This window comes from Andrographis paniculata, unplaced genomic scaffold, assembly GCF_009805555.1.
Source record: "Andrographis paniculata isolate CXL003 unplaced genomic scaffold, ASM980555v1 Contig54END, whole genome shotgun sequence".
Lineage (NCBI taxonomy): Eukaryota > Viridiplantae > Streptophyta > Magnoliopsida > Lamiales > Acanthaceae > Andrographis > Andrographis paniculata.
Genome location: NW_026137589.1, coordinates 5,119,019 through 5,130,366, shown reverse-complemented (window position 1 = coordinate 5,130,366; position 11,348 = coordinate 5,119,019). Strand labels below are relative to the sequence as shown.

Genomic DNA, 11,348 nt, shown 5'->3' with positions numbered 1-11,348 from the left:
TATATCAGTCGTGGTCCTATTTACCCATCACAGATAGCACACACGTATAGTTATACAGGGACATGCACAACGATATTGGTGTAATATATTTATATATATTATTATTACGTTTTTTTTTTTTTTATTGTTTTTATTTTTGTGAAGATTGGAGTAAATAAAGCCGAAAGAAAGCAAACAAAGTATTATGTAAAACAAACAAAATACCAAAGTGGAAATAAATCAAGAGAAATTTAAGTACCTTATTTAATATAGTATTATTAAATAATAGCTCAAATTAGTACGTAGTGTATTATTTTTATATTTTTTTTATGACGGTACGTAGTGTATATTTCTTTCTGCATGCAATTGATCCTTTACAAACAAAAGTAGTCTTTATACAGAGGGCATGTTCATAGATTTTAAATATAAGTATTTTATAGACAGATATTGTATATGATTAATTAGGTCACAATTTCTTAAACAAAAATTATTAATGATAACATTTCTATATATACCTATGATGATGATAAATTCTGAAAAGGTATTTCAGGGATAACGTAACCTGCATGGATTTGTTGTAAAGCAGATTCAAAAGAACTATGAGCCCATAACGTCAAACTATAATATATATATATATATATATATAAGAATATGGAATCCAAATTTAAAAAATTAAATTAAATAAAAAAGGAAATAGAAAAAGAAGCACTTTTGCAACTTTTGTGTTGGATAGTAACCGCCTATATTTACTTCTTTCTGCTTCCTTCTTTCTCACAAAAGAATAATTCAACACACAAATGAAATCATCAAAAGATATTATAATAAATTCATTTTCTGGTTTTAAAGTATAATATATAAATAAATTCTTTCAGATAATTGGAAATGAGTCAGATAGGGTCTTGCCGTCTTCAGCCACGTCTCCACCGCAAATGCGAATTCAAATTCAAATGCAAATGCAAATGCATATTTACTTGCCAATATATATGCAAAGAGATGACACTCAACTTCACCTTTATGATTATAATTATTATATACTTCACATATCAAAAATTTTCCCAAATTTCATTAATGATACATCAAATGTTAGAAAATTATACTATAAAATTATAAATATAAACTAAGCCATGTCTTTAGAAGAAAAAAAAAATTGAAATATTTGTCCTAAGGACAAATAATTTAAAAACCAAAGCTGCAAAAAAGTCTCTTTTCAACTTATTCTCACTAATAATTACTATATTCAAAATATATATAATATTTACTTAAATAAAAAATTTAGCGAACATTTTTATTCAGCCATTTTTATATTGCACCACCAAGTGGTGCCTTTTATAAAAAGAAAACACAATCATATCACACATTATATAAATTATTTCTTGTAATAAATTAAATATGATGCCCATATTCAGAGAAAAAGCTTTAGAAAATTTTACTATATATGGATGAGAAATTGTACATATTGTCTTCACAATTGTTTTTTTATATTTTCTCTTAGAACAATTGTAATTAATTTAATTAAAAGAAAAATGATTTGAAAGGAGCTCAGCTCAGTTATGGCGGCAAAGCTATTTTCAGCGGCGTGCAGAAGAAGCGAGGGCGGGAACTCGTCGCCGCGCTATCCGTCGATGCCTAACCGCACGAAAGGAACGTCGACCAGTGTTCCTTCCGACGACGAAGAGAAGTGCATGCTAGGAGCGGAATCCACGGCGTTGTTCTCGGTAACCGGAATGACGTGCTCCGCCTGCGCCGGATCTGTGGAGAAAGCCGTCAAACGCCTCCCCGGAGTGAAGGACGCCGCCGTCGATTTCCTCAACCACCGCGCGCAAGTCGTGTTTTGTCCCGCCGTCGTCAATGTAAGTAAGAACGGAGGCACGTGCCTAGCACACGCCTCTGTTATCGGTAACCGTCAATATTTATTATCATTATTTTAAAATATATATATATTATATTAAGTGTTGATATATTGTACAGTACATGCTGCGATTATCATATATTTGTTGTTATTATGATCTCTGGTGTTTCTGAGATATGCATAGGCTGTATTATTGCATAGAAGTTTGGACTTTTTCTGATAATGGATTGTGTGTTTCCATCAAATTACGGATTCCGTTGGTGTTTCCTTTTTCTGTTTGCTTTTGACACCTGATAGTATTTGTTTACCCGAGGAATTTGTTATCGCTGTGGAGTAGAAACCAAGAAAAGATAAAAAAGCAATTCAATAAAAATTGGAAAAAAAAAAAAAAAAAAACTACTGTAATCAGTAGTGCGATCCTCATCATTAGCTACTACAACGATTAGAAACATAATGAGTGGGCACAAATTTGGTAGTACAAAGGCATTATGAAAGCATAGGAGCACCATAACTTTTTCCACTGATAATATTAAAACATTGGGAAAGCAGATTGATTGAGTAATCGAATCCCTTAATTTATCTTGCACTTCAGTTAAAGTTTGGCCCATGATAGTAGTCAAAGGTTAATGTTCGGTATATGATTCTCTTACATGTCTTGCACTTAATCAAAGGTTATCTGATTCAGCTAAGATATGCTAACAGATTGTGATGTTTCATGATCTCATTGGCTTACAGTAATAGATAATAATATCTTCAACATAACATTTGCAGGAAGAAACAATCCGTGAGACCATGGAGGACACTGGCTTTCAGGCCAGATTGATTTCAGAAGACACAACTGATAGATCCACTCAATTATGCCGAATTCGAGTACAAGGACTGGCTTGCATTTCCTGTTCCATGACAGTGGAGTATTATTTAGGAGCAATAAAAGGAGTGCAAAAAGCTCTTGCTTCATCCCCCAATGAACAAGTTGAGGTCCATTATGATCCAAGAATCTTGTCCTGCACCCAAATCTTGGAAGCCATTGAAGACATTGGATTCCAGGGCACAATCCTCACCAAAGGAGAAGACATCTCTAAAATACACCTACACATTGATGGAGTGGAGACTGAAGATTCAATGACTGCTGTTAGGGATGCTCTTAGAGCTTTGGCAGGGGTTAGGGAAATAGACTTTGATCCAGAGATCAAGAAGCTATCCATATGTTTCGAAACGGATTTAACAGGGCCTAGAGATTTCATAGAAACTATTCAGGCTGCTGGATTGGGAAACTTCAAGGCTATGATATTTCCAGAGAAAGGTGGAAAGGCAGCCGAAAGAGAGGAAGAAATTAGGCAGTATTACAGGTCTTTTCTATGGAGTCTCGTTTTCACAATTCCTGTGTTCCTAACGTCCATGATCTTTATGTATGTTCCAGGAATCAACCGTTGGCTCGAAATTAAAGTAATCAACATGCTCAATGTAGGAGAGCTTTTGAGGTGGACGCTGTCCACACCAGTTCAGTTCGTCATCGGCCGACGATTCTACATAGGATCTTACAAAGCATTAAAGCATGGTTCTGCAAACATGGACGTCCTTATTGCATTGGGGACAAATGCAGCTTACTTCTACTCTGTTTACTCTGTTTTAAGAGCTGCTACTTCATCAAAGTTTGAGTCTACAGATTTCTTCGAAACTAGTTCGATGCTCATTTCTTTCATACTGCTTGGGAAGTATCTGGAGGTTTTAGCCAAGGGGAAGACTTCTGAGGCCATAGAGAAGCTCATGAACCTCTCTCCCGAGACGGCGACACTGCTTAAATTGGACAACAATGGGAATGTGTTGAGCGAGGAAGAAATCGACAGCCGGTTCATACAGAAGAGAGACGTGTTCAAGGTAGTCCCTGGTGCAAAATTACCCTGCGATGGAGTCGTCGTTTGGGGACAGAGCCATGTCAACGAAAGCATGATCACTGGAGAATCCAAGCAGGTGGCGAAACAAATGGGTGATGAGGTGATCGGAGGGACTCTCAATGCTAACGGCGTGCTGCACGTAAAGGCCACCAAAGTTGGATCCGAGAGCGCGCTAGCGCAAATTGTTAGACTAGTCGAATCGGCGCAGATGGCGAAAGCTCCTGTCCAAAAACTTGCAGATCATATCTCCAAATACTTTGTTCCTCTTGTAGGTCACACACATTACAATCTTACACAATTCTTCAGCCTAATGAATTCACATTGTTTGCTCCTTTGCAGGTCATAGCCCTTTCCGTTTCCACTTGGTTCGCCTGGTTTTCGGCGGGAAAGCTCAATGCTTATCCCAAATCATGGATTCCTTCCTCCATGGATAGCTTCGAGCTTGCACTTCAGTTCGGGATATCAGTGATGGTCATAGCTTGCCCCTGCGCGCTCGGCCTCGCGACTCCAACAGCCGTAATGGTTGGCACCGGAGTCGGCGCCTCTCAAGGCATCCTCATCAAAGGAGGCCAAGCATTAGAAAGCACTCATAAGGTCGATCCATTTACATTCATTAAGATTTTGTTAAAAACGATCGTCTCATCTAAAAGTTTCATCTAAAAGTTCAATGTTAATGGAATACACATTTATTAAACATGGATGGTCTGTCCTTACAGGTTAGCTGCGTAGTTTTCGACAAGACCGGAACTCTCACAATGGGGAGGCCGGTGGTTGTCGGCACCAAACTCATTTCCGACGCCCATCTTAACGAGCTCATTTCCCTGGCTGCCGCTGCCGAGGTTAACAGCGAGCATCCTCTGGCTAAGGCAATCGTCGACTACGCCGAAAGCCTGAGGCAAGACAATGAAGAGATCGGTAGCCATGTCTGGCCTGAAGCTCATAACTTCGTGTCCATAACAGGCCAAGGCGTGAAGGCCACTGTAAGAACAAAAGAGGTTCTTGTCGGAAACAAGAGTTTAATGGTGGATCACAACGTCCACATCCCAACTGTCGCTGAAGAAACGCTGGCCGACGCCGAGCGATCGGCTCAAACCGGAATATTCGTCGCCGTCGACAGGGAGCTCCACGTCATCCTCGCCGTGTCCGATCCGATCAAACCAGGGGCCAAAGAAGTCGTGGCTGCCCTAAAATTAATGAAAGTGAAGAGCATTATCGTGACCGGCGACAATCGTGGCACCGCAAACGCAATCGCTAGGGAGGTAGTATAGTATTGAAATATTAATATTATTATTATTAACTAATAATAATAATAATAATAATAATAATAATAATAAAATCTCAATAGGTCGGGATCGACGGCGTCGTGGCAGAGGCCAAGCCGGGGGAGAAAGCCGAGAAAGTGAAGGAACTGCAGGGCGAAGACAACGTGGTGGCCATGGTCGGCGACGGGGTGAACGACTCGCCGGCGCTGGTGGCGGCGGACGTCGGAATCGCCATCGGCGCCGGCACGGATATAGCCGTTGAGGCGGCGGACATTGTCCTGATGAGGAACAATCTTGAGGACGTTATAACTGCCATAGACCTTTCTAGAAAGACGCTTCTAAGAATCAGGCTGAACTACCTCTGGGCCTTGGGGTACAATGCCCTCAGCATTCCCCTCGCCGCCGGAGCCCTCTTCCCCTCCACCGGCTTCCGCCTGCCGCCGTGGGTCGCCGGAGCCGCCATGGCGGCGTCGTCGGTCAGCGTCGTGTGCAGCTCGCTGTTGTTGAAGAATTACAACAGAGGAAAAAGTGGTGTGTAAAATTGGACCAATTTATGTATCCGTACCATTGCCATGGCAACTTCACAACAAATTAATTAATAAGCTTTTGACTTTGAAAGTCAACTTAGTAAACTAGACCAATTTCTATGGGCTTGGGCGGCTCTTTAATATTTCGACCCGGCCCATCTTAATTTATATGCTAGTACAGTATATTTTTATTTATTAGGAAGAAATGCCTCCGAAGGGGATACAAAGCTGGTACGGGCCCACGTGGCAAAACAGAGCGTGGGGTCCAACCGCCAGAAATAAATGTGGGCATTGTACAATTTTTTTCAATTTTGTAATTATTATTTTATTTTATTTTATTTTTTTATCGGAAATTTTAATATAAACAAGTGGGGTGGGATAGTGACGTTACTTCATTCAAGTATGGGCGTGTCGATACTTTTTTGTTTTTTTTTTCCCCTCACTTTTGTCTTTCCCCAAAATATTTTTCATGATCTAAAAATACCAGTAATGGTCAATTTGCAAGAAGATACACGTTTTTTTGTTTTCTTTTAAAATGAACGAAATTGATGATGTTCATACTTTGGTTGCTACAGTTGATTATACGTGATTAATACATAGGTCTGCCCATTCAACTTAGTGTGGAGATTTTCGATGTGTTCAAAATCAACTAATAAAGATTTTAAACTATGGCTTTGTTTGAATAATACTTTTTTCTAAACGCAGCCTTATGAGTTTGGATTTTCAAATATAGAAAAAAATAAGTTGATAGGTAACAAATACAAATACATATAATTTATGTATAGTCAAATGGTAATAACATTAAATTGAAATATAACTATTATCTTAACGCCACCCTAAATAAAAACTATTCATTAAATCGCGTTACGAGTCTGAATTATCTTTCCATGTGAAAATATTTGACTGAAAAAAAGGACCTCCCCATTAATTCTTCAGGTCTTCGGGATCCCAACACGAGTGAAATCCTAACCGTTCGTTTTAAAAAATGTGCGATGTAGATCCATCCGGTGCTCAGATCCTGGAACCTCCTAAAATATTTACTTTGTTCAAGCGCCTCGAAGAACACACATGACAGAGTAATTCTGTAGTGTGTGTAAATCTGCATATCCAAAAACCAATGCGGAAATCCATCCCTTGCAGCTCCCCACCGCCCGAAATCTCCCCAGGCACACCTACACATGACGATGATATATACGTGTGAGAGGACGAGGTGAGAGCCTTTCCATTCATGGCAGCATTGTCGTCGTTCCAGCACATCATTTCTCCGTCACTGTGAGTGTTCGTTTGTCCTTTACCAGTTTTTGAAGATTTTATCTGAAGCGCAAAGCCACGGGTAATTTTTCCGCCTCTCTCATTCTCATTCTCACTCTCCCTTCGTTTTCATTCAAGTTTAGCGTTTCAATTTTATTAAAGAACTTCATTCTCCATATTTTGAATTGAAGAAAAATTTGGGGAAAATCTCTAGGGTTTCCTTGTAGAAGGAAATATTTCATATTAAAAAATTTCGTACTCAATGCAGTTACAAAGAACATAATTGGTTTGGTAATTGTTCTGGACCACAAGATTTACCCTCTCATTTTTCAATGGAGTGCTTATCTGACTATCACATATTGATTATGCCACTGAGAATTGTTCTCTGTTTGTCAGATAATAATCATTCCGAAGTCAGTGTCTTTCGCCGGATTTAAAAGTGTTGTGGCTTTTCCTTGTGTGAATTTTTTAATATTCTGTTGTATTCTTTAGAGGATCTTCAAACCGGCAATTTTCCCATTACCATGTGTCTTTAGCGTTACTTACGGAAATCTGTGGCTTGAGCCTGCATTTTCTACTATCTTTTTTCTACCTATTTAGTTGTTTTTAAGTAGCAAGATTCCTTAAGTTGTAGATCTCTTCACGAGGTGTGCTTGCAGATGGTTTTGCCACACCATTGACTCAGTTTTTTATTCTCTTCTTTTTGCAATTTGCTTCTTTCTTACTTATATGCTACCCTGAAAGGTTAATACTTTTTCTGTTTTCTTGCAAGCTGGTTGGAATTATAGATTCACAGTGAGGTGTATTTGATCTGATTATTTTTTGTAGCCCTGAATTTTTTCTTGGTGGAAAGTGAAGAGGAGATTGCTTATCTTTCGTCTAATCAATAGTAGGTGAGCTTTTCAGTGATAGCAATTGCAATTTTTGTCTTTATTTTGCTCTGTTGTTCATGCGTTTAAATTATTAGTACTAATGCTTTATCTTGTGGGCCTTTTGGTATGATATATTCTGTTAAAGCTATTTTCAATTTCTGTTTTTTCCCCTACTGCTATGGTAAAGGAGTAAGATACAGCTAGCTTTACCTCTGTTGATGATTTTTGTATGAGTAAAAGTTGAAGTGAGATCAATTTTGTGAAGCCTCTTGAGAGTTTTGTGAAGTACATTCATTTGTATTTTTGGCTATTTGGAGACTCACTGTTAGTTTTGCACTTTAGTTTCAATGTAGCATTTTGAATTTAAGACAATGTAGTTGGGTTTTAATGTCTTAAATTTATATGTGCAACTTCTAGATCTGACATCGGGTGAACCGAGGATGTTTGTGTTTTGTTGCTGTGGATTCGCAAAATATGCTCAGGACAATATTGTCTTAACATTGTTTTGCATTGTCTCGTTTCTTGATCTGCAGTTCTGGACGACTCCAAAGTGTATAATACAATGACTATAAAAGGAAATCTGAAGCTTGGGGTTGATGTGGTTACTGCTCATAACCTGTTGCCTAAAGACGGGCAGGGTTCATCGAGCCCTTTTGTGGAGCTCTGTTTCGACGGTCAGCGATACCGTTCCACTATCAAGGAGAAGGATCTTAATCCCGTGTGGAACGAGAGCTTTTATTTCAACATATCTGATCCCTCGTTTCTTCACAACCTCACTCTCGACGCTTACATCTATAACAACATCCGAGCAACCCAGTCTAGAGCCTTCCTCGGAAAGGTCAGCATCAGTGGAACCTCCTTTGTCCCCTACTCGGATGCTGTTGTGCTGCACTATCCTCTGGAAAAGCGCGGGATCTTCTCCCGTGTTCGGGGCGAGCTTGGCCTCAAGGTTTATATTACAGACGATCCTTCGATCGAGTCATCTGCTCCTGTTGAGGAAACGCAACAGAATCCGATCTCAAATGTGAAAACCGAGACAAGGCACACATTCCACACTGTCCCTAAACGGAACTCGTCTGAACCACACAGTCATGCGCCTCCGGAAGTCGAAGTGACTCATCAAGCAACTAAATATATGGTCGATGAGATGAAGGTTCCCGAACCCATCCCTCCGAAATTGGTGCGGATGCAGTCTGCATCGTCAGCGCAACCGGTTGATTATGCTCTCAAGGAGACGAGCCCTTTCCTCGGCGGGGGGCAGATTGTTGGCGGTCGTGTTGTCAGGACCGACAGGAAAGCTGTGGGCACCTACGATCTTGTCGAGAAGATGCATTTCTTGTTTGTTAGAGTAGTTAAAGCCCGCGAGCTTCCTGCCATGGATGTTACCGGAAGTCTAGACCCGTTTGTGGAGGTGAGAATCGGAAACTACAAGGGGGTTACGAAGCACATCGAGAAACAGCAGCATCCCGTGTGGAATGTCGTGTTTGCCTTCTCAAGGGAGCGTATGCAAGCCTCTGTACTGGAAGTCGTCGTCAAGGATAAAGATCTTGTGAAAGATGATTTTGTCGGTTTCGTAAGATTCGACCTCAACGAGGTTCCAATGCGCGTTCCTCCCGACAGTCCTCTGGCTCCCGAATGGTACCGACTCGAAAATAAGAAAGGGGAGAAAATCAAGGGCGAGCTGATGCTTGCTGTCTGGATCGGTACACAAGCAGACGAGGCGTTTCCGGATGCCTGGCACTCCGATGCAGCTTCGCCTATCGACAGCTCTGCCGCTGCTTCAGCTCTTATACGATCGAAGGTCTATCATGCGCCTCGCTTGTGGTATGTTCGTGTCAATGTTATTGAAGCTCAGGACTTAATTCCGGCTGAGAAGACTCGGTTTCCTGACGCTTATGTGAAGGCGCAGATCGGGAACCAAGTAATGAGAACGAAACCGATTCAGGCACAGAACTTCAACCCCTTGTGGAATGAGGATTTGTTTTTTGTTGCCGCAGAGCCGTTTGAAGACCATCTTATTCTAACAGTTGAGGACCGGGTGGCTCCTGGAAAAGATGAAATAATCGGGAGGGTCATTATTCCGTTGAACATGGTAGAAAAGCGTGCCGATGATCGCATCATTCAATCCCATTGGTTCAACCTAGAAAAGCCGGTTTTAGTCGATGTCGATCAGCTGAAGAAAGATAAATTCTCTAGCAAGCTTCATCTTCGCGTCTGCTTGGACGGCGGCTACCATGTCCTCGACGAATCGACTCATTACAGTAGCGATCTCCGGCCCACAGCGAAACAGCTTTGGAAGCCACCGATCGGTGTTTTGGAACTCGGGATCCTAAGCGCCGTGGGACTTCACCCAATGAAGACTCGCGACGGGAAGGGCACGTCCGACACATACTGTGTGGCGAAATACGGGCACAAATGGGTCCGGACTCGTACCATTGTCGACAACCTGTTCCCGAAATACAACGAGCAGTACACTTGGGAGGTCTTCGATCCGGCAACGGTCCTCACAGTCGGCGTCTTCGACAACAGCCAGCTAGGCAACAATGGCAACAAGGACCTGAAGATCGGGAAGGTTCGAATCCGAATATCGACGCTGGAAACTGGCCGAGTCTACACCCATTCGTATCCTTTGCTCGTTCTCCATCCTTCCGGCGTCAAGAAGATGGGGGAACTGCATTTGGCGCTTCGATTCTCTTGCACGTCGTTCGTCAACATGCTGTACGTATACTCGCGACCGTTACTGCCGAAGATGCATTACATCCGGCCGTTCTCCGTCGTACAGCTCGACATGCTGAGGCATCAGGCTGTTAACATAGTGGCCATGAGGTTGGGGCGGGCGGAGCCGCCGCTCCGGAAGGAGGTCATAGAGTACATGTCTGATGTTGACTCGCACCTTTGGAGCATGCGCCGGAGCAAGGCCAACTTTTTCCGGCTGATGACTGTCTTCACCGGATTATTCGCCGCCGGGAAATGGTTCGGCGACATCTGCATGTGGAAGAACCCGGTCACGACGGTGCTCGTCCATTTGCTGTATCTCATGCTTATTTCCTTCCCGGAGCTGATTCTTCCCACTGTCTTCCTTTACATGTTTCTGATAGGAATCTGGAATTTTCGATACCGGCCGAGGTACCCTCCTCACATGAACACGAAGATCTCGCAGGCGGAGGCTATCCACCCCGACGAACTTGATGAAGAATTCGACCCGTTTCCCACTAGCCGGAATCCCGATGTGGTCAGGATGAGGTACGATCGGCTTAGGAGTGTCGCCGGTCGGATCCAGACGGTTGTTGGCGACATCGCGACTCAGGGCGAGCGCCTGCATTCTCTGTTGAGCTGGAGAGACCCTCGGGCGACTGCGATTTTCGTGACGTTCTGCCTGGTTGCTGCTCTGGTGCTGTACGTCACACCTTTTCAGGTGGTCGGCGCTTTGGCCGGAGTTTATGCGATGAGGCATCCGAGGTTCCGGTACCGCCTCCCGTCTGTGCCTATAAACTTCTTCCGGCGGCTTCCGGCCAGGACTGATAGTATGCTGTAGGAGGACTGAATGCTTGCTGTAATTGCGCTTAGGATTGTGATGCTTTAGAACATGGAAGGTTGTACTGTGCCCCTATACCCTAATGTATTTCAAGAATCATATGTTGTCTTAATCTTGTCTTTGTAGAATCGAACCTTATGTCCTTTTAATAATAGAAATGGTGCTTTTACTCGATGAT

The 11,348-nt window shown here is 42.1% G+C and overlaps 2 protein-coding genes across 3 annotated transcripts; both read left to right on the top strand.

The window, feature by feature from the left end:
- The first annotated feature begins 1,393 nt into the window (after positions 1-1,393).
- Positions 1,394-5,854, top strand: LOC127255685 (probable copper-transporting ATPase HMA5). Of its 2 annotated transcripts, none has more exons than XM_051281353.1 (5): positions 1,394-1,829; positions 2,600-3,991; positions 4,063-4,317; positions 4,440-4,982; positions 5,069-5,854. In XM_051281353.1, exons 1-5 carry the CDS (start codon positions 1,530-1,532, stop codon positions 5,522-5,524), a joined length of 2,946 nt encoding a protein of 981 aa, XP_051137310.1. In that variant the 5' UTR covers positions 1,394-1,529; the 3' UTR covers positions 5,525-5,854. The 2 variants fall into 2 exon arrangements, with proteins under 2 accessions (XP_051137310.1, XP_051137311.1); XM_051281354.1 differs by lacking the exon at positions 1,394-1,829 and adding an exon at positions 2,301-2,450.
- Positions 5,855-6,580: 726 nt separating this feature from the next.
- LOC127255735 (FT-interacting protein 3) lies at positions 6,581-11,344 on the top strand. Its single transcript, XM_051281442.1, has 3 exons — positions 6,581-6,845; positions 7,592-7,656; positions 8,169-11,344. Exon 3 carries the CDS (start codon positions 8,198-8,200, stop codon positions 11,168-11,170), a length of 2,973 nt encoding a protein of 990 aa, XP_051137399.1. The 5' UTR covers positions 6,581-6,845; positions 7,592-7,656; positions 8,169-8,197; the 3' UTR covers positions 11,171-11,344.
- Positions 11,345-11,348: the final 4 nt, after the last annotated feature.

Excerpts from the sequence above, each read along its gene's own strand:
- LOC127255685 (XM_051281353.1), top strand. The coding sequence starts at position 1,530 with ATGGCGGCAAAGCTATTTTCAGCGGCGTGCAGAAGAAGCGAGGGCGGG. Across the intron at positions 1,830-2,599 it reads TTTGTCCCGCCGTCGTCAAT|GAAGAAACAATCCGTGAGAC; the intron begins GTAAGTAAGAAC and ends TAACATTTGCAG. Across the intron at positions 4,318-4,439 it reads CATTAGAAAGCACTCATAAG|GTTAGCTGCGTAGTTTTCGA; the intron begins GTCGATCCATTT and ends CTGTCCTTACAG.
- LOC127255735 (XM_051281442.1), top strand. The coding sequence starts at position 8,198 with ATGACTATAAAAGGAAATCTGAAGCTTGGGGTTGATGTGGTTACTGCT.